Source organism: Dryas octopetala, chromosome 3 (assembly GCF_963921425.1).
Source record: "Dryas octopetala chromosome 3, drDryOcto1.1, whole genome shotgun sequence".
NCBI lineage: Eukaryota > Viridiplantae > Streptophyta > Magnoliopsida > Rosales > Rosaceae > Dryas > Dryas octopetala.
In genome coordinates this window covers 25,802,713-25,829,440 of record NC_141368.1, presented here as the reverse complement: position 1 = coordinate 25,829,440, position 26,728 = coordinate 25,802,713, and the positions used below count along the sequence as shown (strand labels likewise).

Sequence of the window (26,728 nt, the reverse complement as noted above, 5' to 3'; positions counted from 1 at the left end):
AAAGTACCTTTATATTTCAAATTTGAAATTACAATCTTGAGGCTCCAGTAAGGCCCTGACTCCTGAGGCAGCATTCAAAAAATGTTTACAAAGTGTTTGAAAGTTACAAAGTTTCTCTCTTAAAATCTTTCCTTCTAGAAAAACAACTCAGTCTTCTCAGACGAAGAAAGTCTCCTTTTACAGACTCAAATTGAGTGTTTGCATGTGACACTTTTTGACTTTGAAGATGAGATCCATGTACATCTTTAGACTTTTTTGGATAAAAATCCGAAAGTGGCCGGAGAATACTGTTTGCTTTTACTGTTGATTATTTTTTTCCATTTGCGTTGGTTGGAGACAACAGGATTCTCTTTTTAGAAAAGCATATATATATTTTTATTTTTGAATTCTTTTGTCCATTAAGGTCACATGACGGACATTAAGAATCAATTTGTTGGTCCAATTTCAGAAGTGGAGAACATAGAAATCATCAATATCAGTATGGGAGAGCTGATTTTCAGGTCCCATGGGCATATTCATTTTGAGAATTTGCAGCTGCAAGCTGGCATTCGATTTTTGACTTTTGGAGCAAGAATTGGCTCTGGTTCTAAATGAAGGAATCTAGGCATCCATCCAAAAACCAATTGGCAATGAGAGGAGTAGCCTAAACCTTTATAAGCTACTAGGCAAGGTTATATTTTTGCAATGTGAGACAACGCTTCACATTTTCACACGGCCCAGCATGTGTGGCATCACTTTAAGCCAAACACGTGGATAACAGCTCATATTGGGTGACGTGGAGCACGTGTGGCCACTTGGCCTAACACACGTGGGTGAACATGCTTTTATACCATGAAGGAATTAATCTAGGCATCCATCAAAACTAATTGACAATGAGAGAAGTAGCTCAAACCCTTATAAGCCATTATACAAGGTTATACGTTTCCAATGTGGGACAACACTTCACATTCTCACACTAAAGTTCCTCATAGGAACCTTTTTTCCAGTAATGGAGATGATCTTTGAACCATTGAAGAACAAAATCTTCAGTAAATTCATTAATCTTGAAACTATCTCACCACTTAACTTTGTATCATCTTATGAGGATAGCAGGGTCAGAATCATCAACCGAGGATATAAGAATATCCTAAGAAAAAATTCATGCCACGTTCAGTGAAGAAAAGAACATGAACAATGGATCAAAAGTTTTGGCTTTTGTTTGGTTAAAGTTTTCTTTAAAAAATTGAAAGATTTATGACATCTGTTGAGGAAGAATTTCTTCAGTTGCCCCAAAAGAAAACCACTAATCTTTGAACTGAAAAGGCACCCCTGGATTAAAGCTTTGACAAAAAAAGATGAACCAAGAGTGCTCTTTTGATCTATTTTGAAAATAAAAACATTTTCCCAAGTATCCACATAGTCCCAATATGTAAAATGACTTGGAGAGAAATTTTGAGAAATTTTTTTTGGAGTCATGGGATTTTGATTCCAATATGTAAGAGATAAAACCTTTTTGATTTACAGTTTGGAATGTGCGATGTAATTATCAATACAATTGTGAGTAACACTGACAGAATGAGTATCAACAAGAATGAACTCATAAAATTTTTAAGTTTTTGTTGGATCCCAAATCTTTTTTTTCTTTAGCCCCCGGTCTCATATGTCAAGCGCTGTCACCCTCGTACACTTCTCTCCCCGACCATTTTCCCCTCTTCACCTCATCCTTCGTGGCATGCCTGCAGCTACGTACCACCTTGAGCCTCGAGTCTCACTGTCTGTACTCCTATTCACCTCAACTCCCAAGTGTGAGTGATTTGAACTGCCAAGAGCCCAAAAAAAAAAAAAAATTGTTGGGTTCCTTCTCAAGCTCTTATGTCGTTGAGGTATGATTTTAAAACTCCAAACCCTACTACCAGTTTTGTTGTAGTACTTTAATGGGTTGCCTAATCCTAGATTAAGGGGGTGTATTCAATGTGGATTTATGTAGACTTTTATAGACTTTTCTAAGTGATGGAGTTTTGAAGAGTTTGAGATCGAGACTTTTATACTCTACAAGATTTTTTATAGATTCCACAGACTTTTATAGACTTCATATAAACATCTATATGGAGTTTATTAGAGTTTGCTAGACTTTCTTATATATGGAGTTTGATAGAGTTTCATTTTTGACTTTTTTGTTTGGTTAACTTATTAAACACTTTATAACATTTTTTTCTCTCACAACCGTTCAAGTTTCTTGATCAATGGTCATTTTGTTTTGTTTTTTTTACGGCTTGTTCTATGAAAAGTGGCCCAAAAAGAAATAGGGCTTGTTCTATGAAAACAACTTTGTTTATAAAATTTGCCTAATCGGGTTCATCTTCCAAGTAATTGGACTAGATCCTTGAACAATTGAAAAAAAAAAAATTCAAATTCAAATATTGAACATCTCAGTCACCTAGTATTTTCATGAATAACAAACATCTCAACCATGTTGAAAAGCAAATGGTATCTCTTCCAAATTTTATCGATTCAAACCAGAAAAATAAAAAATTATAAAAAAAAATTACATAATTTGAGGTTCAAAGTTGAAACAAAGTATAGTGGGTTTTCCATAACCATCTCTTTCCTAGCTTCCTCCACTTTGGAGTTTATGTGCAACTCAACTCCATCCCTAATCAAGACCCACCTCGATCTATTTACTCCTCCACCCCCAAACAAGACTAAGAAGTCAGATCATATTCTCTCCAAATAACTATGGATATTTTGTAGACTTTACTCCAAAAAACAAAAGCCTCATATCAAAGCAAAGAAACTCGATCTATTTATTTTGATGGCAACAATTTTTTAAACCAAACTCGATCTCAAAGCGTAATAAATATAGAAGATCCGCAGCTTGTATAGCCTGTAAGATTTCCTAATGGACTAATTACTGGCGCATTAGGATTCAACTAGGCATTTTAACTTTCAGTTCAAAAAAGAGCTATACTAGATCATTCCAGGTGTTCTTGTTGGTATGTGATTCTATTACAACAAGCACAAAGGGCCTGATAAGCAGGATGGTTGAATCCTAATTGGACATGGTTAAGGAATTCTTTTACAACTGTGATTGTTTGGATTGGAGGCACAAGAAGCATCTTTATGGGAGGACTCCAATCTCATAATTGAATCACTTATAAAAGTAACAAGTCCATGCTCTCACAAAAGTAATTAGCATAAGGTACTCTACCCCATATTGAGTTGTTGTAAGGACATCTGCAAAGAGGAAAAGATTTGGTTTCCATGGCTTCATGTATGTGTGCTTGACTCGTGCTCTTACTGGTGGTAGTTTTGATGAAATCTTATTATGTGTTTCTTGATGTCTATGAATAAGGTTAACATGTGGTATCAGAGATTCTCACACATCTAGAAATCATCTTATTGTTTCATGGTTAATCAGATATGCAAATATATGAAGAACTGTTTTACTGCTGCATAAGAGGTTGAGTTATATTTACATATTTGGTGTATAGATTAAATTGAAAACTATGATTACTTGTTGTTTTGAAACTGCTAGAACTTACTGATCATATGAATTGATATGCATGTTTATTGCAAACTGAGAGCGTGAAATTTCGATTTTGGGAATTATGTTGAACTGTTTTAATAGTTATATGTTTTCAATACTAAATAATTTCTGGTATATGTAATTCTTACTGCACATCTTGTTGAAATTTTTCTGATTCTTGGTATTTTGGATTGCGCGCATATACTAGACTTATGATTTTATTTCTAAGTTGTAGCATATTATCATATTAGTTTTCTGCTAGAAAACCTAAAGATTATAACTAAAGTCTAATCTTGATCACAAAATAAGTTTAGAAATTTAATAATTTGTATTACCAAAGTAATAACCTTATTAAAACCTTCTAGACAAAAGAACAAGATCAAATTGTGATTCATTCTTGATTAAGTAAATGGTTTTCTCAAAGGAGGTTTAAACTTTTACTTGATTTTGAATAGAGTTAGCATATTACAGTCTAGACAAAACATGTATTTTCTTTATAAATCTTTGCTACTGCCTAAAGGTGTTGAAAGTTTTATAATGCTGGATATGTTTTGTTGCAACTGGTTATATGATCTCTTACTTGTTTCTTTGTGTTCTCTGCCGAAAGGTGAGACTTAATAACAGACTTAAAGAATATATGAGACTTTTTACTTTTCGATTTAAAAAAAAACATTAAAACTTGTTTTCACTTTTCTGCAGCATCCTCTTTTAATCTTGCTAATATAGAGCCACTCAATGGTGCTAACTTTAAGAAGTGGAAACAGGACCTAGAGATCTATCTAGGCCTAGTTAAGATGGATTTAGCTTTGAGAGATGACTGTCCATTGATAACTGATGATAGTACACCAGAACTGAAATCCAAGTTTGAGAAGTGGCAGAAGTCTAATAGGCTGTCATTATTGGTTATGAAGAAGGCTATGAGTGAAACCATAAGAGGAGGGATTCCAAAGCCTGAGAATGGTAGAGATTTCTTGCAAGCTATTGCTAAAAAATATATGGAGTCTGAGAAGGAAAAAACTGGGAATCTTATATTTAAACTATTTAACATGAAATTTGATGGTGTTGGAAGTATCAGAGAGTTCATCATGAAGCTGGTGGATGTTGCTGCCTGGATATGCATATCTCGGACAGTTTTCTGGTGTTCACTACACTGAATGTTCTACCTCTTCAGTATGGACAATTGCAGCTTACCTATAATACACAAAAGGAGAAATGGAATGTGAATGAGATGATTGCCTTCTGTGTTCTAGAGGAAGGAAGGTTGAAGAAGGAGACTGAGCACACAGTGAATCTGGTGGTGAAAGACAACTCCAAAAGCAATTCTGATAAGGGTGCAAAACAAGGACCTAAGAAGGATTAGACCCCCAATCATACAGTCAAAGCATCCTCCTCCAACAATATATCCTACACCTCAGAACCTTAAGGTTAACCAAACCACAATTTTTAAGTGCTATTTTTGCAATAAGGAGGGTCATATGAAGAAGGATTTCCATAGGTACAACAAATGAAAAGCTAAGAAAGGTATAACTGTCTTTACAATTCTAGAATCCAATTTAGTCAATATACCTAATTTTTCTTGGTGGTTAGACACTGCCTCACTTGTGCACATTGCCAATTCTATGCAGAGGTTGGAAAGAGGGAGGATCCCAAGTAACTAAGTAAGGAAGAATCAAGGATCTATGTTGGCAATGGAGCACCAGTAGAAGTTCAAGCTATAGGGATTATTAGGCTTAGGTTGGAATTAGACAATGTTTTATTTGTGTCTTCTATAAGAAGAAATTTGGTTTCCTTTTCAAGAGTGGATTGACATATAGTGTTGATATTAATAAATTTTCATTATTTGAAAATTCTGTTTATATTGGTTGTGCTGTGCTTGTGGATGACTATTGGAAATTGCAATGTTTTTACTTGAATGCGACTTTTTTTGTTGAAAACAATGTAGTAACTAAAAGAACCAAATTCAATGTTAATTTTTCCATGCTATAGCATAAAAGACTAGGCTAGGCCACATTTCACAAGAAAGATTGAAAAAACTAGTTAAAGATAACCTACTGCCAGCTCTAGATTTCACTGATTTTCAAACCTGTGTAGAATGCATTAAGGGAAAAATGACTAACACTAAAAAAAAAAAGGCTCAACCTGAAGTGAACAAACCTTAGAAATCATACACACTGACATATGTGGTCATTTTCCCATTCAAACAATCTGTGGAAACAAGTATTTCATCACCTTTATAGATGATTACTCAAGATACTACTATATCTAACTAATTTCAGAGAAATCAAAAGCTCTTGACACTTTTAAAATCTTTAAAATTGAGGTAGAAAACCAGCTGGAAAAAACCATTAAGGTAGTGAGGTCAGATAAAGGAGGAGATTTCTATGGCAGATATGATGAAAAAGGTCAAAATAAAGGTCCATTTGTACTTTATCTTGAATCTAGTACGTGGAATTATAGCTCAATATACCACTCCTGGAACCCAGAACATAATGGTGTTGCTAAGAAAATGAATAGAACCTTACTTAACATAGTAAGGAGCATGATGATCGAGTACCTATACTTTGCCTAAGTTTTTATGGGGGGAAGCATTGAAGACTACCAATTATATAAGCAATAGGGTTCCTAGCAAGTCAGTTCCCAAAACACCTTATGAACTTTGGACTACCAGAAAACCTAACTTGATGCATTTGCTTATTTGGGGTTGCAAAGCAGAAGCCAAAGTGTATAATCCTCAAATTGGTAAGCTAGATCCTAAGACTATAAGTGGTTACTTTATTGGTTTTCCAGAAAAATCAAAAAGGTACAAGTTTTACTACTCTCACCATCACACTAGAATTGCAGAAACCAACAAAGCCAAGTTTATTGAGGATGGTGAGACACGGCAAATAATGTAGTAGAAAAAGTAGTAAAAGAGCCAAATAATGTCACGTACTGGTTCAATTACAGACCCCTTAGCCATCTCGGAATAACCCTTATCTTTTCAAATTCAAGATGAAAATCTTGAGTTAGATGACATACAAAACCAAGGTCATCAAGAACTTCAGCAAGACAATGTTCAGATTGATCAAGTTGCAGAAGAGGTGCCAAGGAGACAGTCTCAAAGGCAAAGAAGACCTGCAATTTTTGAAGACTATGTAGTTTATTTGCAAGATATATACTACAACATTGGAGAAGATGAAAATGATCCTATAACCTACAAGGAAGCAGTCAATAGTGCAAATGCAGGTAATTGGATAGAAGCCATGTAGTCAGAACTTCAGTCAATGAGCAACAATTCAGTTTGGGAACTTGTTGACTTGCCTTAAGGATCAAAACCAATAGTGAGACATTCTCACCAGTCTCAACTAAGGACTCGTTTAGAATCATTATGGCTTTGGTAGCTTACTCTGATCTTGAGTTGCATAAAATGGATGTAAAGACTGCCTTTTTGAATGGAAATCTGACTGAAGACATTTACATAACACAACCTGAGGCTTTTGTGATTCAAGGCAGTGAGAACCAAGTTTGTAAACTTAAAAGTCCATTTATGGATTGAAACAAGCTTCTAGACAATGGTATCTCAAGTTTGATGTTGTTGTCACACCCTTTGGATTTACAGAAAACAAGCTTGATGAATGTATTTATCTTAAGGTGAGTGGGAGCAGGTTTATTTTCTTGGTTTTGTATATGGATTACATCATGTTGGTTAGCAGTGACATGAACTTGCTTCTTGAAACCAAAATTTTTCTGTCCAAAGAGTTTGAAATGAAGGACTTGGGAGAAGTAGGTTTTGTGCTTAGTACTGAGATTCGAAGAGATAGAGCAAAGGGTCTTTTAGGCTTGTCACAAAGAAATTACATAGACAGAGTGCTTAAGAGATTCTGTATAGAGGTTTGCAAACCTGGAGAAGCACCAATGTAGAAGCTAGGGAGATATGTTGCACATGGGTCAATGTCCCAAGAACAATTTGGAAAAGGAACAAATGAAGGACAAGCCTTATGCTTCTTTGGTTGCAGTCTGATGTATGTAATGGTTTGTACCATACTAGATTTATGCTATGTTGTGGGGATCTTAGGTAGGTACCAGACCAATCTTGGTTTGGACTGCAGGAAAGAAAGTGCTGAGATACCTGTAGAAAGCCAAAGATTATATGCTGGTTTATATGAACAAGTGAGCTTGAGGTGATTGACTACTCAGATTTTGATTTTGCTAGAAATAAAAAAGATGGGAAGTCAACTTTAGGTTATTTGTTTATGCTAGCTGGTGGTGCATTAGCATGGAGAAGTGGTAAGTAGATTCTAACAACGACTTCAACCATGCAGGCTGAGTTTGTGGCACTCTATGAAGCTGGGACTCAGGCAGTTTGGTTGAGAAACTTTATTCAAGCAGCTCAAGTAATGGATTCTACAACAAATCCTATGACACTTTACTATGACAATGAGGCTACATTTTTCTTTGCAAAGAATAGTTGAAGATCAACTAAGTCTAGACACATTGATCCCAAATTCTTTTGGCTAAGAGACAAGGTTAGAGAAAAAGAAATTCATGTGGCCAATATTGATACACACAACATGCTGGCTGACTTATTCACTAAAGCTATGCCTATAAGTGTTTTCAAATTAAGAACATGTTTTTAGGATGAGAGTCTTAGAGTCTTTTGAAGTTGTAGACTAGTGGGAGTTTGTTATTAATTTTCAAACATTGGATTGATTATTTCGATTTTGGATTGTAAACTTATTGGTTTGCTGACATTTGCAGAAGTGATGTATAAGTGCACTTTCAATTTATGCATCATTTGTCAACTTATTTTTTGATTTTGATTTTCTTTTCGAGAAGCCTTATTTTGTTTATATTGCAGTTTTCAAAATTATGGTTTTAATTTACATAGCTATTAAAAAGTTGGTGTTGTTCAGTTTTTTTGAATGACATATATGGAATGTAGTTTCATTTTGGAACTCATAGGCTTCATTGAAGGATTTAAGGTAGATTCTGCTTTGAATCATTAAAGTGGACTGATGTGTTTCAGGTTTTTAATTATTTTAAGGATACGCACATTGTTTTCATGTTCATACAGGTGACTAGTGTAGTTGCTTGATTTGCATTGTTGATCATAGAATGCTTGTCTTTTCTGCACTGCAAGATTTTTCTATGGTTCCATGCAAACCAGTAATTGTTCCAGTCACGTTTCAAGTTTTTTTTTTTTTTTTGTGTAGCTTATGTGATCACAAAGGATTTTTGAATTATTTCTTATGATGTTCTGGTTGATCATCAGTAATTAGTCCAAGTGGGAGAATGCAAGATTTCCTAATGGACTAATCACTGGTGCATTAGGATTCAACTAGGCATTTTAACTTTCAGTTCAATTAAGAAAGAGCTATACTAGATCATTTCTCAATGTTCTTGCTGGTTTGTGATTCTATTACAACAAGGACAAAGGGCTTCATAAGCAGGATGGTTGAATCCTAATTGGACATGGTTAAGAAATTCTTTTACAGCTGTGATTGTTTGGATTAGAGGCACAAGAAGCACCTTTATGGGAGGACTCCAATCTTAGCATCACTTATAAAAGAAAAAAGTCCATGCTCTCACAGAAGTCATAATACTTGTTAAAAGTCTTGATTTAATATCATAATACTTTTCATAGACTTTTAAAAAATCTTTAAAAGTCATAATTGAATATTACAAGATTTTTATAGACTCTTAAAAATCTAGCTTAAATACCTCTAGACTTTTGAATTCAACAAAAGTCTTTTAAAATTTATATTGATCGAATACACCCCCTAAGTAATGACTTGAATTTTAAAAGTAATTGTGTAACTCGAATTCTTTCTTCTCTTGTAGTACTGGGCATTGTTGAATCTGCACTTGAATGTCTCATTTTCTCTTGTATTAGGTATTGTTAATTGGCAGAGGATTCTAAGATCCCATCATGAAACGTAATTAGTTGCACATAATTATTGTATTTATGGTAAACTATATAATAAAACTGAACGGTTTTTGACTCCTAAAATTTATCTCCAGGTCCGAATGGCTGAGATCGTTTCCGCTTAAATTCAATGGTCAGTTATCTATTTCACATATTTACTTTCTTGTCTGTGAGAATTGGTTTGTCGCCTCTCTCTCCTTAATTAATTTACCTTAATTCTCTCTCCTTAATTAATTTCCCTTTAATTTCACATATTCAATTTTTCTTTTTGAGTCTTTCATTTGAGTTGAACAACTAAATTTGTTTGTATTTGTGATTTGAGAATAAAAATATGATCGAGAAGCCTATTAAACAAATTACACTTGCCAAAATATCGATATTTGCGCAATAAAAAGAGTCGTTTCACACTTACGGGATCGAGTGCGGAGAGGCTGTTAATATTAAAACTGAATGATTTCATTTATTTATTGTAATTTCAATGCTATTATGCTAATCATCGGTATTTTATCTATTTAAATCTTTTTTTTTCTTTTGTAGCTTTTATCTAGCTATTTAAATTTGAACTACTTCATTTAATTTATTTCTACAAGTTACAAAGTTGCAAAATAAAGTATAAAAAAAAGTAATATACAGACATGTATACTAACAAATCATGTGGTGAACAAATGTTGTGACTAGCATTAGGGTCACTAAATTTACCCATCAAATGATATATTAGTACATGTGTTACTATATCAATATCCTATTTTATATAAATAAATAATTAACGTCTATAATTCACCTAAATTTGAATATTTTTCTATTTATTTACCATATATATTTCTTTATACGACTACTATTCTCTTACCACATTTGGGTGGAGATTGCCAAGCTTCAACGAGGAAACAAACACTTGAACCCAAGGAAGTTAGGAAAGGGATAAATGAGAAAGACGTGGGCAAAAAGCAAGAGAAAGAAGAGCAGTCAAAAGAAAGAAATTTAATAATAGAAAGTCAAACCATTGTGATTCTTCTTTTTTCCTATGAAAATTATTGTGATTTGATCACAATCCTCATATGGTTATTTGCATTTCGATTATATATTTCACCACACATTTTATTTAATTAATCTTTTCCTTTAGTCCGGCCACTTTTTCTTTTTTAATATAAACACACATAAAATTGAATTAATTAATTCCATCACCAAAACAAGGAGCATGGATTAACATGGCCAGTTGATCTGCATATATTTTAGTAGAGTGGGTATATTCTCACCCCCTTGTCTTATTTTCCCACCCACATTTAATAAAATTGATAATGAAAATTGATAATTTTGTAAAAAGACTTCTAAGGACTTGACTTAAAAATATAATACTAATAAGAAATAATTAGACTTAATTCCTTTAGAAAAACAGTTTTTAAATGGAAACCGGGTAAAGTTTATAAGAAAATTCTTTTAATTCATAATAATTTAAAAGAAAATCATTTTAATTCATAATAAAGTCATTTTAATTTATAAGAAAATCATTTTAATTCATATTAAAGTCCTTCCCAAATTTCAAGAGTATTTTCCCCTATTTGAAGGGTATTTCCCTTCTTAGGGTATAGAGTGGGCTTTCCGCCCAAAATTTCAGAGTTAAAACCTAACATAAAGTCGTCAAAGAAGAAAAATAAAAGGATTTAATTAAAAACCTTAAATCACTACCGGTTTTAGTCTACGAAAGACTCATAAAATGGACTGCACTCTAAGTCTCCCTAATAATAATAATAAATCTATTCTACCCATCCATTCAATTCTCTACTCACCCACCTCCGTACAAGGATATAAACTCCATAAACCCTAGAATCTTTTTATCTTTTTCTCATATCATTAATCAATTGATTACTAAACATAGAACCATACAACATAAGCTGTGATGATATGACGATCAAAATCCGGGTTGTCAAAAGTCTCATAAAATGTAACCATGTAATAAGGATCACATGAAGCAAAAACCATGAGGGGCCAATGTGTTAAGCTCCTCTATGGCTGCTTTAGTATCATTTAAGGTTTGTGCTAGTGATTTGTGTTCATAGTAATACCTACAAATTAACAAGAACAATTTTAAGAGTGATAAAGTGAAACCTACAAACAATGATTCGACTCCTACAATGAAAGCTTGGGCATTGTTGAATCATGATCTTGATCACTTTAACAATAGCAGAAAAATAATTTCATACTCATCTATAATTTATCCCTAAACTACAAAATTAAATCCCTAAAATCAATACTCAATTTTTGAATCAAAAGAAACATTAAAATAATGAATTCTTGATCTAAAACTATAAAAAATAATTTAAAAGTAGGATATAGAATAATCATACCTTTTAATAGATGTATATGTATCACCCAAATAGTATCATTGATTTTGAGTTTTGGTGACAGAGTAGAACTAGGTTCATAGAAGAATGAAATTATGAAAAAAGATGGGTGGGTGGGATGATAGTTAAGGGGGTGGGAATAATATTTTGAGTGAGCTAGTGTGTTTGAGTTGGTATATTAAAGGGTTTACAAGCAAAATAACTGGAGGTGGGAAGAGTGTTTTTATATTTTTTATAAATTTAATGGGAGTGTAAAAATAAAGCAAATGGAAAAATAGGACATGAGGATGAGAATATAAGCACTCTTTTAGTATTGTTATTTTGAAATTGTACACAGAGAAATCACGGACCTCTATCACCATTAGGTAATTTCTTTTTTGTTACACACCATTAGGTAATTTTAAATACATAATAAATTAGTCTTTCTCTTATAAACACATTATAATAAACTATTCTTAACATTGTTTCTGAATTAAGGATTATTAAATTTTAATGTTAGTTACTATACATTTTACATAATCTCAAAAATATTTTGTCAAAATTAATTTCGAAATCCCATAATTTTATGAGGATATTTTCTGTTTGGTTATATCGAAGGGATTGAACCCTGAACCTGGCATAATTTTAACTCATATCTCACTCACTTTCACCACTTGGGTAACCCCTAAGGGCTAGCTAATTTTATGAGCATACTCACCTCCCTGTGAGCACATATTTTGTAGACTTTTAAGAACTGTAATCTACAAAAGCACTCCTAAACATATTACACAAAACACCAAAAAAATTTCCAATTAAAAGTCTATTTATGTTTTTACTTAAATGATAATAAAATAAATGATTTTTCCATTATTTAAAAATATATATATATCTAGCTTGCATCATCGAAGTACTGCAACACACTTCTAGTATAATTTAAAATTCTGTTATTTAAGAGGGTGTTCCCAACTCATTAAAATGGTATTGACTTATTTGTGATATATTTAGAAAGATTGACACGTTGTTGACATCAGCACATGGAATTAATGTAAATATATGAATCTTATAAAGCCGGTTTTCAAGATTTATTATTTCATATTAGTAAATAGTGAGTAAATTGATATATATTATGAAATAGTACATTGACTAATATGTAATTATGAAATGTTTTGTTAATTTTTTCTTATAAACTGTCTAGTTTTTTCTTTTGAAAAATGTTATTAGCTCAATTAGTTATTTTTTTGATTTTGTTATTAAGTCAGCAAGCTAGTCAATTACTAATTATATGGGACTAAATAAGATATCAAATAATCGTGCATTTACTAATGGAATCAAATCACAATCAGTGATCACACCCTCTCTCTATATCTATACCATAAATGTATCTCTTCTCAATATATATTGAAGAATATTATGGTGCAATTCAAAAGAATCAAGTCTTTCCTGTAGTAACATTCCCGCCATTCACGGCTTCAAAGTTTGAACCTTTCCATAGTTACATTGATCGATCATATATCAAAATAAATTCAATCCAATATATACTAACAGCTTTGAGTCAGATCGATCGATCACTCCGACTGTGTGAGATCATCATCAGAATCGAGAAGAAGAAGGAATTAATGAGAGAGAGAATGGAGGAGTACTTGAGGAAGAACTTCGACGTGGAGCCCAAACGGCCCTCCGAGGAGGCTCTGATGCGGTGGCGATCCGCCGTCGCCATCGTTAAGAACCCTCGCCGCAGGTTTCGTATGGTTGCCGATCTCGCCAAGCGCGCCGAGGCCGAAAGAAAGCGCATGAAACTCCAGGTTTCAAATGTCGCCTCCATTAATGTCTTTAATTAATTAATCATGATCAATCTCATTGTTATTAATTGTTTGTCATTTCTGTTTTGCATTCATGTACGTACGTGCATTCATCAACAAACTATTTGGGTATGTATGTGCGTGTGAGAGAGAGAGACTTGGTTTCAAATCTTATAAACAAACCTAAGGATTAATATTTAAAGATGTATATATGTTATTTGTGTTTTCTTAACTGCCTTACGATTTTCTTGGAAGCCAAACAGACATGGTTGTTGTGGTCACTGCATGCTTTACAGTTTTCATTGTCTTGCTCAGTGTTGATATCGTGTATGCATCAATCTCTGGTCATCATATTTCGAAGATTTGTAAAATCATGAGTTGGATGATCGAATGAGTACTGCATGCACAAAACTTTTTTTTTTTTCTTTGTTTCGTGCTTGAATTTTATTTTAAGAAAAAGTCAAATTGAATATGAAAGAAAAGAAAAACGATTTTACACTTAACCGCGTCAAATCAAGCCATGACACTTTACATGTCAATGGCTGGCGGTGGTGTTATTTTGAAGTCCATTAGGTGGCCTGGCTTCACAGCCGTGTTCCATAGTTTGACGAGCGTTCCTATTTGAAACATATTTATTGAACATTTTGCGGATCGCTTTTCTAATAAAAGTGAAACCTGGACTCCGGCCACCTCTAATAAATAAGTAATTGAAAAAATAATCAGTAAATATGGTTCAAATAGTTTTATTCATTCTCATATACACTTCTCAAACAGCACAATGTTGGGAACGTAAGTGACGAAGTGCTATTGGATTTGAATATGACTATCTGATCGAGTCTGCTGCACATGGTTTATATATAGAACGACCTTTTTTGTTTAATTATAATCAGTTTTTAACTTTTGTGTTGTATTGATTGGCTTTGCTTTTGTGAAACTCGTCTAGCTTTAATTTGTCTTTCTTCTTGATTTTTGGCTACCAAATATGATTTTCTGGCTATATACATAAGTTAACTATTGCTACAGTTTGATGCCATTTATTTCACCAGTTATGTTTTAAACGTCACAAGAAAAATTGAACCTTTTGTTTCATCTCCATGGTCTTTAATATAGGTCTTCACTTCAGGGTGCTCAATCTCTTTATTACTGTTGACCAAAAGAAAAAAATTCTATTTATTGCTGTTTACTCAATTTACTTATTGAATAATTGCTCATGGGGGTTACTAATGTAAACTTAATTAAACAATTAAACCAAAAAGGAAATATTGTTTTGTTCTAATCTCAAGTATGGAATAGGATTTTGTATAGCCAACCAAATAGTTTGTCCGATTTAGGTATTTTTGGTTCAAAGGAGACCTAAGGCTTAGGGGGAAGGGGGAGTGTCGAACTCTCGTCATGGGTATGGAGGTAAATTCTCTACTACTGGAGTTACGTACGAGACCGCACATTGCTTTAGATATTTGGAAATGCAGAAGAAAATTCTTTGTGTTTTGCTGGTATATGCTAATCCTGGACATTCTTAGTGGAATGTGACAAATAAAAGAAAAATCAAACAGCCAAACAAAGTGATATTCTTTGTATTTTTTTTATTGGCTTATTATCATTTTTTTTTTTCTGTTTCGGTTGTGCCAAATTTGAACAGAATTTGTGATGTCAAGGCCTCAGTTTTATGCTTTTGCACTAGAATGACATATCTATTCTTGCGGTGCAGTTTCACTCTGCCCTCCTCACACTTAAAAATTAAAAAAAAAAAAAAAAAAAAAAAAAAAAAAAACTTATCTATTCTCTTCTATCATATTATTTTGTTTTGTTTTTTTTTTTTGCTACAGAATTATTTTGTTGTGTGCTCAACATTATTTCGTTCCTCTTGCATTATCTCCATTTGAAAGCATTATGATTTAATAGTGTGAACAAATGAATGAAAAACAAAGGAACGTTGCTAAAGTCATAATTTTGGATTGGAATTCTCATGGCATGCAGTTCTGGAGGACCTGTGCTTAAAAAGTTGAGGAAACTTCTTGGTTATTTCAGTTGAATTATGCAATGAAGACAATTGTGATTAGGAAGTAATGTCTTTGTCTATTTTTACTCTGAAATTTCAGGTGTCCCTGTCCTTCTGTAGTTTTAGTCCCACTTATACTTTTCCAGTATATACTGGTGGAAACTCAAGGCATTTTCTTCTTTGCTTTAATTATGCGCGCACCAGGGCTTCTTCTATACATGTCACAAAAAGTCATCCTGTACTCACCACCCATCCAATTACATTATGTTTCTTGACAGTAATAAATGCTTCATTGAGACTGATTTGGTTCATCCACCAACTTGTGTATAGTAAAACACCATAGTCATTATCAGTAGAGTTCTTACTCTTTCCAGGTTTCTGAATTCAGTTTTTTAGAATGTGGGCAACTTATTATAGATGTACCTGGTGGATTTTGAAAAATAATCACAGTTATAAGCTCATCTGTGGGAAGATGTGTAGTTAGATTACTGTCAATAGTGTATAACAGCTTGTATTTTATCACCTGAAGAATGGAATGCCACTCCCTCAAACTGATGGAGTCACCATTAGTGCAATAACATAATGCTGTGAGCCAGTTCTTGTATGGTGTTAAGCAAAGCACATGAGATTAATTAGTGCATATTTGTTTTAATTAACAGGGAACTTAAGAAGAGATTAGTCATAGTAGCTGACAGTTCTTGTCTTTTCCCCCCTACATGAAAAGTTTAAGCAACAATTTAGAGGGCCAGATTCTCAATTGGTTTTGTGAAAGCGAAACATAACCGTGGATAGGTTCTGAGAATTTTGACAGCTTAAATTGTGAATTACTAGATTCTGATTTGAAAAGGAAAAGAATTACATGCCTGAGCTAATGTTAAGATATGGCTTGCATTGTCAAAACATGTGCTAGTATTTTAACTATACTTTGATGTGATGAAACTTGTGATAATTTAAATGGTAACAAAAATGCAAAACAATCTGTTTGAATACATAATCTGTGTGCATCATTGAAGTTTTTCATCAGGTTTGGAAGGCACCAGACACCTGCTAAGCATGAAAAGCATGTTTCTTGGTTCTTAAACTCCCAAAAGCTGGGTGTTTTTCATTTATTTTCTTTATTCCTATAGCATTCTCACAAGCTCCTAATGATTCTGGTCAGGAAAAGATACGAGTAGCTCTCTATGTTCAAAAAGCAGCATTGCAATTCATTGATGGTATGAGACATTTTTCTCTTTTTTTAGTAACATCTCTTTCACTTACACCTTTGATTCCTTTCTCAGTCTTGTACTTTTTTTTTTTATACAAAACAGCTGGGAGTCGAGGGAGATACAATCTTTCCAAAGAAGTTAGAGATGCAGGTTTTGGCATTGAACCTGATGAACTTGCATCCATTGTTCGATCCCATGACACCAACTGTTTGGAAGAACATGGAGGAGTAGCAGGATTAGCAAGAGATGTTTCTATATCCTTGAAAGATGGTGTTGTTTCAAGCAAGATAGCTATTAGGGAAAATATATTTGGCCTCAACCGATTTGTCGAGAAACCTTCTAAAGGATTTTGGATGTTTGTCTGGGAAGCCATACAAGATTTAACTCTCATGATCCTCATGGTTGCTGCCTCGGTCTCTATAGGTGTTGGAATTGCAACTGAAGGGTGGCCAAAAGGTATGTATGATGGCTTGGGAATAATACTTAGCATCTTTTTAGTGGTGATGGTCACTGCAATCAGTGACTACAAGCAGTCTTTGCAATTTAAAGAATTGGATAAGGAGAAGAAAAATATAATGATTCAGGTGACTAGAGATGGACGCAGACAGAAGGTCTCTATCTACGATTTGGTGGTTGGAGATATTGTTCACCTTTCCATTGGCGATCAAGTTCCAGCTGATGGTATTTTCATATCAGGCCACAGCTTACAAATAGACGAATCAAGCTTGTCAGGTGAGAGTGAGCCAGTGGACATAAATCAAGAGAGACCTTTCATTCTTTCAGGGACCAAAGTGCAAGATGGTTCTGGAAAAATGCTTGTGACATCAGTTGGTATGAGGACTGAATGGGGACGACTAATGGTTACTCTGAGTGAAGGGGGAGAGAATGAGACACCACTGCAGGTGAAACTTAATGGAGTTGCAACCATCATTGGAAAAATTGGTTTGGCTTTTGCAGTACTGACATTTTTAGTTCTGACTACAAGGTTTTTAGTAAACAAGGCAGTTAACCATGAGATGACAGACTGGTCTTCAAGTGATGCATTAAAGCTGTTGAACTACTTCTCTATTGCAGTGATTATAATTGTTGTTGCAGTCCCAGAGGGGCTACCTCTTGCAGTGACACTAAGTCTTGCCTTTGCAATGAAAAAATTAATGACCGATAAGGCACTCGTGAGGCACCTTGCTGCATGTGAGACAATGGGTTCCTCTAGTTGTATTTGCACAGACAAGACAGGAACCTTGACTACAAATCATATGGTGGTGAATAAGATGTGGGTCTGTGATGAAACCAAGACCATAACAAGTAATCAAAATAAAGATGTATTGAAGTCAATTTCTGAAAGAGTATCTAACCTCCTTTTGCAGGCTATCTTTCTGAATACAAACTCAGAGGTAGTCAAAGGGGAAGATGGAAAAAATAGTATTATAGGTACTCCAACAGAGACGGCGATCATAGAATTTGGCATGCTTCTGGGAGGCAATTTTAAATCTTATAGTGAGGAGTATAAGATACTAATGGTTGAACCATTCAATTCAGTCAGAAAAAAGATGTCTGTGCTTGTGGCTCTTCCTGGTGGTGGTGGGAGTCAGGCATTCTGCAAAGGAGCATCAGAAATAATTTTAAAAATGTGTGACAAGGTTGTTAATACCGATGGTGAAGCTGTGCCTTTGTCTGAGGAGCAGAGAGAGAAGATCTCAGATGTCATAAATGGTTTTGCTTGTGAAGCTTTAAGAACTCTATGCCTAGCTTTCAAGAATGTAGATGACTCCTCTAGTGTAAAAAGTATACCTGATGATGAATATACACTGATAGCTGTTGTTGGAATTAAGGACCCTGTGCGCCCCGGAGTGAGGGAAGCTGTCAAGACTTGTTTAGATGCTGGGATTACCGTACGGATGGTCACTGGTGACAATATTAATACAGCTAAAGCCATAGCTAAGGAGTGTGGCATTTTGACGGAAGATGGTTTGGCAATAGAAGGGCCAGATTTCCGAAATAAGAGCCCACAGGAGATGGCGGAAATAATTCCAAAACTGCAGGTTTTAGTCTAACTATTGCTTTAATAACTTCTTAAAATCTAAGGTTCCTATGTTTTGATGGAAAAATAGTTCCTGGATCAATTTTCTGTGTTAGGAAAATTTTTGAAAAATGCTTTGTGCAGGTAATGGCTCGATCGTTGCCTTTGGACAAGCACACCTTAGTAAAACAGTTGAGGGATATGAAAGAAGTTGTGGCAGTAACTGGTGATGGGACTAATGATGCTCCTGCTTTGCACGAGGCAGACATCGGTCTTGCTATGGGTATAGCAGGAACAGAGGTTTGTTACAGACCTCATTCTACATTTGTACAATTAGTTTAAGCTTCTACTCTCTACTTAAGTGTCTACATTTGTGCAATTTCTGGACCAATTTGAGCAATCTCACAGTGTTTGAAGTTTTAAAGTGTATATTTCAGCCTGATAAGTGGACTTTGAAGTGAATTGTTCTACTAATAGGGTTTTTGCTTTACTTCGAAATGAATAAGAGAAAAAGTGTTTTGCTCCTGCCTCCTTTCTATGTAGTCAATATCACCACTGGCCATGTTTTCCTCTTTACTTGTCTGATTTAGAAGAGCTTCAGTTCTTATATTAATATTTAGCAGACAAATTTTGGAAAATATGTCTGTTGACCTCAGTTCATCAACAAATAATATAATCATTTTCTGGTCTCTGACTAAAGGTTTAGTTTAATGCGGTAAGACTCACTTAGATGAGAGTTTCCTGTCACATATATAAATGTCTACTTACAGTTACATGCAGGGCATACAGGGAGGATTCAATAGAGCCAACACTCTTCAGATCTTTGTAATTCACATAATTTCCTTCATATCACAGCTAAACATCTTCTTCCTGTCTACAGGTTGCAAAAGAAAACGCGGATGTTATCATAATGGACGATAACTTTACTAGTATAGTGAATTTGGCTAGATGGGGCCGTTCAGTTTATATCAACATCCAAAAGTTTGTACAGTTCCAGTTAACAGTTAACATCGTTGCTCTGATGCTCAATTTTGTTTCTGCATGCGTCTCAGGTGTGCTCATCCTTGGAACTAGACCTTTTTATGCTTTGTTTTTTTACTTCAATTCTTACAGAAATCTTTCGATACAGCTTGTTCTTACCTAATGCAGATGCTAATGATTGTCTGAAATAACTTTCAGGATCTTCTCCTCTCACGGCTGTTCAGATGCTTTGGGTGAACTTGATCATGGATACTCTTGGTGCTTTAGCACTGGCTACAGAGCCACCAAATGATGGCCTTATGAAAAAACCACCAGTGGGAAGGAATACCAAATTCATCACTTTGATTATGTGGAGGAACATTGCAGGCCAGAGTATCTATCAAATTGTGGTCCTTTTGGTTCTTAACTTTTGCGGGGGACGGATTCTAGAGCTCAGTGGTCCAGATGCAACTTCCACTCTCAATACCTTCATATTCAACTGTTTTGTGTTTTGCCAGGTACTGTCAACTGATATGTTCTTTTCTTTATGCTTGTCTCCATTTAATTCATGATTGTTTCTGGTGAACAATATCATTTATTGTTCATTCTTTTGCTTATTAGATTTATAATCTTAAGTTGATAAATAGACAAGGGGACAAATGATTTACAAACCTACTAACTTTATAAAAATTTCTCAGTGTGTTCACCAAGAATATTGTATTAAACATCCTACTTTTTTTATTTGCTGTTTTATTTCCTTCTTTAAAGGCCTTGTAATCACCTAGTTGATAATTCTACACAGCTGACAATGAATGTTTTACCTTTCATTACCATCAAATTTTGGCTGGTCAGGTATTCAATGAGATAAACAGCCGCGATATGGAGAAGATTAATGTATTCACAGGCATGTTCAGTAGTTATACCTTTATGATGGTGATAGTCTCTACAGTAGTTTTCCAGATCATAATAGTTGAATTGTTGGGCACTTTTGCACAAACTGTGCCACTGAGCTGGAAGTTGTGGTTAGGAAGCGTCTTGGTTGGAGCTGCAAGTTTACCCATTGCTGCTGTCCTCAAGTGCATTCCTGTTGCAACAAAGAAACAACCTCCCAAGGATCACGATGTCCACGAGCCACTCCTCCGTGGTCCCGAGCTGGCATGAGAGTACTAGATGGCTATGTTTGAAAGATACTTATGCAGAACCCCTGATGAATCTCTTCTTTTTCATTGCATTGCTTGCATAACATTTTTCAACGTCTGCCTATTATTTTGGTTGTACATTCCACTCATTGAGATCAGCTAGAAATTGATCTTTTTGCTTTATTTTGGTGAAATTCATTTAAACTTGGTATTTTTCAGAGCAGGAATATCCAGGATTTATTTGCAGGTTGAGTTTTATACATTTGTTCTCATTTTCATCTGTTGAGTTGTGTGTTGAGCTTGTTCCTTGTTACCTCTAGATTTTCAGACAATGATCACAGTCAGTGTTAGAGACTCATTTGTGAGTTATATGTTTGAAGTCATGAAAAGTTTCTTCAACACAAGTCTCTAACCCTTTCTGACTCCTTAGAGTCAATGTTGATACTTTAACCACAGGATTTTAGAGGAAGAGATTTAGAGAGCTTCAAGTATAAACAATTGAGGTCATTTTTAAAGTTTAACTGTATTTCTTATTGGAAATTTGTTTTAACATAATCCACGTCTGGAATACTCTTCCTAGTTATGCAGGCAAATTCCAGATTTCTGTTTTCTGGAAGTGACTCACTGACTTATAGTTGTTTATACAATCTTCAAAATCAATAATACTAGAGGCCCAAATTTTAGTTACTGTGTGATGTGACCTGTAACATGTAACATGACTCTTATTTATTAGAAATAAATCAAGTTTAGCGTTCAGAACAAACGAAAACCTGTCACACCAGTTGAGATTCAAAATTTTGGGTTTTGATTTGGTGCCTATAGTATATCCGCCGCACCTATTAGGAGTTAACCTACTGACCTTCAGCTTAACAAGGAGATGAGAATTCTGGAGAGAAATTTGCATATTTTCCTGTATTTGATGTCTTTTAGAGCAATGAATGGCTAATTACTTTTGGTTGAAACAGAATATGGTTTTCTTTTTAGAACAATGCAAACCAAGTTATTTTTTTAAGAGATAATTAGGCTTAAGTCTTTTAGAAAAACAGTTTTTAGTTTTTAGATGAAGGCGGGGGTGTTTTAAAATTTATAAGAAAATCTTTTTAATTCATAATAATTTATAAGAAAATTCTTTTAATTCATAATAAAGTCCTTTCTCGATTTGAAATGTATTTCCCTCCTATTTAAAAGGTATTTCCCCTCCTAGGGTGAAAAATATACTTTGTAGAGGCTGCATATTAGGTTTTAACTCTGAGATTTTGGACTTTAAAACCTAATATAAAACCGTCAAAGAAAAAAAATAAAAGAACTTAATTAAAAACCCTAAATCACTACCGATAAGGTCTAAGAAAGACTCATAAAATGGACTGGACTCTAAGTCTCTTTTTAAAAAAAATAATGGGCCCATTTTGCTACCTCATTTCACAGAACAAATTTTCTATGTGAAAGTGTGAGTTAGTCGCTGCATCAATTGGAGCATGAAAAATCCTAGTTCTGGATTTGCTACCTCACTTCTCCCTTTGGTAGATTACTAAGTCTGCCATACAATGAAAGGATTACTATGTCTTTTTACTATGATGCACAACCCAAGTTACTTGCATTTCAAGAAAGGAAACTACTTTTTCATCTGATAAAAGGAAAGTACTAAACATGAATAAGAAATAGGGTTTTAGATTTAGAGCCCAGCAACTGTATGAGGTGCAACTCAACTGCATCAAGGCTAAATTCACCTCATAAGTGCACCAAAGCACATCAGAAGCTAGAAAGTATACCTTAGTCAACGTCAATGATGCTCTTATGCGATCTAACATTTACATTTTACACAAGCAAAATCCTAAGTTGTTGATATGATTATGAGAGCTATATTATCTAACACTCTCAGTCCCAAAAAAAAAAACAAAGGAAAAGAAAAACATCTAAGACTCCTACTACGTCATCACGCATTTGGATATCCTCTACTGTGGTGAACGGTCAGCTGGCTTTTTGACAAATAGCTTGCCTACATCTTCTGTGACAATGTTGCTCCTGGACCCAAAATTGAAAATGATGAAAAAATTGTGAGAGACGCCAACTTATGACAAAATTGGCATATTCAATTTTTTTTTTTAAATGATAAGACTATATAATCACCAAGAAGAGGACACTCAACAGATACAATATGCCAAGTTCAGGGATTGCCACCGTCCCAAAAAAAAAAAAAAATAATAAGAAACCAACAGTTTTAGAATTCATTCACAATGAATAAATTCCCTAAACTTCACCAGACACAAGAAAAAGTTATTATATGTATTCCTAAAAAATAGAAGCCTTGGTTTTAGCAAGTTTGCAATTTTGCATGATGTGAAACTCAAGAAGGTCAATAATTAGAAAACTCACCAACCCAATAATATCATATTAATTCTTAATGACCTTGAATTGCACAAAGCCAACCCTATACAGTTGAAGTCAGACTAACAAATTGTTCAAAGCAAATGTACTTCGGGCACAAAATCAGAGATGACCTAATAGCATGCAGCACAAAATACACCTTTTGATGAAAAACCAAAGACTAAAGGATACACCAATATAAGTAGTGAGGAATCCTACGATTATAGAGCAGTGGAAAAGAATTCATATCAAAGACCGAAAGTAGTTTACAGAAGAACAAGTGTGGAGGAAACAAACTTCTTTTTCTTTTCCTTCCTGAGAAATTTTTTGAATAAATTAACTTAAACTGAAGTATTTGTTTCCACTTAAAAAGAGTCCACTCCTTTCAATCATCATGACTGTTATACACACCTCTGCCACACACTTCATGTGCACAACTCTTTCCCAATTAAAGAAAGTCCATTTCATTTAAGTCATATAAGTATTCTATCTCTGCCACGTGCTCCACATGTACAATTGGTTCTCTCTCATTTGTAAATTGTACAAGTGATCGGATAGAATAGGGGAGGGTTTTGACTTTTTAGAGATAAAACTTTTAATTTACACTAACCTCAATTCAACTCATAATTTAATATGTCTGGGGTTATTTTTTCTCCTGTTAGTATGAAGATCAAAGCCAGAAAAATTGTAATGGTATAATTTATCCAGTAAAACTCACCACATGCACAAATCTACAAATCTAATCATATCATCACAGCCTGATCTATATGTAACAACAGTAGTAGAAACTCCAAAAACAAATTAGAAAGTTAGCATTTAAATCTCAAGTCATCACTACACAAATTCTGAAGTTGTGAATACTCAGGAAATGCACATGCATTTCAAATTTATGACTTGCAAGTCATATCACACAAACACACAAACTCTTCAGCCTTTATCTCAAAAGTGCAGAATCTCTATTATATTGTGCACATAACAGTCATGATGTCATTCCTATACATTTTCAATCGTTTACTTGGCCACATCATTGCCAGATAACCAGGGTAAAGATGAGTTCTCTATTAGAATTCAATATGTTTTACATTTCTATATGATATAAATTTCTTCACTTCCCCTAAAATGCATTTAACTTCTTTCAAGGTGGAAAGACACCCCACCTACCTTGAATTAGAGTCCATTGTGATGTTCAGTTTTTCCGACAATCAAAGTATCCTGTGTCTGCTTACATAACACTTGGGGCCTCGATAACTACTAGATAAATCATTTATAACTGATAAAATTAGCTGTAGTTAGACTACTCGACTCCGCATATTTCAAAGGAAAACAAGTTGGTATATTGTAAACGCAACTTAAAATGTAACATTTAGGAAGTTAAAGCTCACATTGCAAGTCATGCGCACACACATGCAGGCAATAGACGTGTGTAATTAAACATATGCCGAATTTAAAGAAGAATAAAAAAAGAAATGTGCACCAAACATATTAAAACTAACCTTCCACTAAGCTGAGGTGGAACCAGCACACCACCGACTGTATCTGGAACATTCTTGGAATGAGGCAAGTTCCCTCTAGGAACTTTACTGCGGGGAATAGAGGAAACAAATGAATTTGACTCTCTCTTGCGTGAAGCACTTTCAGCTATTGCAGCTGCAACACGAGAAGAGTGGTCATTACCACTCAACATACTGGATGAGAAATCAGGAGAATTCAAGAGAAGTGAAGCATCAGGAAGTTTCTCGAATGAAGGAGCTGATGGATGGGTACTTTCAGGTTGCTGATATGATGAAAAAACGAATCTATTACACAGAAAAAACAATACCAAATTAAATGCAACCCAAGGAAGGAGAAACTTATATAAAACCTTGTGACTACTTTTCTAGCAAAGAAAAAGAAATGGAAAGCCCTCTTTGAGCACCCAACATTTCAAATCCTAGAAAATACAAGCTAAATTCATCTTTTATAAATATCATCTGTGAGAATGAAGTCAAAAGGTTAAATTAATTATTCTGATACTTAATTTTCACAGCAAAAAATCCACTATAAATTTGCAGGATGATCATGTCAGCATCCATTCTAGCAAGCTTAATAGGCAGAGTCTTTTAGTATGAGATGAAGATCCAAACCCAAGTAAATTCGGGGCATCTACTATGAGTACCCAACTAATCCCTTAGCCACATGCAATCCCATTGTTCCGCACATACATGGGCAGTGTGGTGGAAACCACCATATATACTTCCATCCAAAACCAACTGTAGATTCTTTCCATGGTTGTCATTGATGCAGATTTGAAATTCCAACATCATCGTGTAAAACATTATGCAACAAATATAAAAATAAAAAACCTTAGTACCTAAAAAAATGGTACAAAAGAATGAGTCTTTAAAAGAAAAATGAATACTGTCTCACTAAAAATGGGAAGTAACCCAAACTAAGCTAATGGCAGTATGCTTCTTCCTAACCCTAACCCTAACCCTAACCTAAACCCTAAACGCTAAACCCCCTTCTTATTTTACAACTCACATAAATTAGAGCATTCCAACACATATTTCATAGCAAATTGAACCAATTAAGTTTTTTTATCTTTTTATTTTTTTCCCTATTTTCCATAGGGTCTCAATAAAAAATAATGAATATATCTGTATTCAGAATAATCATAACAAAAAAAAAAAAAATAACAGTAATGGAAAATCCGAAAGACGCAAAAGTTTTGAAATTTAAAAATGAAATTCAGAGAAAATGAGAGGCATGAATTACTGCTGGGTGTGAGGACGAGTCGGAGGGTGTGAATCATCCATGGGTACTTGTGCTGGCTCGTTTTCCTTATCTTCTCTAACCTCCTCCTCTTTCTCCGATACGTCGTCGTCTGAAGATGCGTAGTCCACCAGCGACATCTTTCGTTTTTCCTCTTTCACTCTTCCCTTCCAACTCTTCTACTCTACAGTTTCTACTTATGCCTCTGTGTCTGCCTTCTGCACTGTCTTTGCCATCTCATGAATAAAACGCTGCCATTTATTTTGGGCTAAAGGTCGTTTTTGGTCCTGTACCAGATGAATCGCACTTTAGTTCCCGTTATTTCAATTTGAATTTTTTAAAGACCGTAGTTTTATTATATCGCAATCAAGTATAATTCGTCAAAATTGTCTAATTCAGAGCCAATTAGGTGGTGCCACATCTCTATTTCCCATCTCGATTTTGACAAATTGAACTTGATTGCGACATAATGAAATTACGATTCTTGAAAAATTTAAATTGAAATGATAGGAATCAAAGTGCGACTCATCCATAATATAAGGACCAAAAACATCTTTTTGCCTTTATTTTGATGGTTGCTATTTGAACGCTTTTTCCCTTCTCACTATACACTCCTTACTCACTACATACTTTTTAATCTTTTCATTTTAATTTTTTGTCAAGTGCATTTTTTATCCCTGTACTTTAACGAAGTTTCCACTTTGGTCCAGTTCTTTAAATTTTGAAAATTTTAATCTTGTACTTTCATTAAGTTTGCAAT

General features: G+C 34.4%; 3 protein-coding genes across 3 annotated transcripts; 2 read left to right on the top strand and 1 right to left on the bottom strand.

Moving 5' to 3' along the window:
* Positions 1-408: 408 nt before the first annotated feature.
* LOC147292062 (uncharacterized) lies at positions 409-4,865 on the top strand. The gene is made up of 3 exons (XM_086236123.1): positions 409-583; positions 4,205-4,635; positions 4,677-4,865. Exons 1-3 carry the CDS (start codon positions 409-411, stop codon positions 4,863-4,865), a joined length of 795 nt encoding a protein of 264 aa, XP_086092249.1.
* An 8,479-nt stretch (positions 4,866-13,344) lies between these two features.
* On the top strand, positions 13,345-20,875 carry LOC147292061 (calcium-transporting ATPase 4, plasma membrane-type-like). The gene is made up of 7 exons (XM_086235415.1): positions 13,345-13,530; positions 16,686-16,740; positions 16,837-18,776; positions 18,899-19,054; positions 19,635-19,806; positions 19,934-20,232; positions 20,567-20,875. The coding sequence occupies exons 1-7, from the start codon at positions 13,345-13,347 to the stop codon at positions 20,873-20,875; spliced, it is 3,117 nt and encodes a 1,038-aa protein (XP_086091541.1).
* Positions 20,876-22,428: 1,553 nt separating this feature from the next.
* On the bottom strand, positions 22,429-26,252 carry LOC147292060 (uncharacterized). The gene is made up of 3 exons (XM_086237674.1): positions 25,972-26,252; positions 24,711-25,013; positions 22,429-22,875 (listed from the first exon to the last, which is right to left on the bottom strand). The coding sequence occupies exons 1-3, from the start codon at positions 26,106-26,108 to the stop codon at positions 22,806-22,808; spliced, it is 510 nt and encodes a 169-aa protein (XP_086093800.1). The 5' UTR covers positions 26,109-26,252; the 3' UTR covers positions 22,429-22,805.
* Between the last annotated feature and the right edge of the window lie 476 nt (positions 26,253-26,728).

Excerpts from the sequence above, each read along its gene's own strand:
- LOC147292062 (XM_086236123.1), top strand. The coding sequence starts at position 409 with ATGACGGACATTAAGAATCAATTTGTTGGTCCAATTTCAGAAGTGGAG. Across the intron at positions 584-4,204 it reads TGGAGCAAGAATTGGCTCTG|CATCCTCTTTTAATCTTGCT; the intron begins GTTCTAAATGAA and ends ACTTTTCTGCAG. Across the intron at positions 4,636-4,676 it reads GGATATGCATATCTCGGACA|TATGGACAATTGCAGCTTAC; the intron begins GTTTTCTGGTGT and ends CTACCTCTTCAG.
- LOC147292061 (XM_086235415.1), top strand. The coding sequence starts at position 13,345 with ATGAGAGAGAGAATGGAGGAGTACTTGAGGAAGAACTTCGACGTGGAG. Across the intron at positions 16,741-16,836 it reads AGCATTGCAATTCATTGATG|CTGGGAGTCGAGGGAGATAC; the intron begins GTATGAGACATT and ends TATACAAAACAG. Across the intron at positions 19,055-19,634 it reads TGGGTATAGCAGGAACAGAG|GTTGCAAAAGAAAACGCGGA; the intron begins GTTTGTTACAGA and ends TCCTGTCTACAG.
- LOC147292060 (XM_086237674.1), bottom strand. The coding sequence starts at position 26,108 with ATGTCGCTGGTGGACTACGCATCTTCAGACGACGACGTATCGGAGAAA. Across the intron at positions 25,014-25,971 it reads ACTCGTCCTCACACCCAGCA|ATTCGTTTTTTCATCATATC; the intron begins GTAATTCATGCC and ends TCTGTGTAATAG. Across the intron at positions 22,876-24,710 it reads CCACCTCAGCTTAGTGGAAG|GAGCAACATTGTCACAGAAG; the intron begins GTTAGTTTTAAT and ends TTTTGGGTCCAG.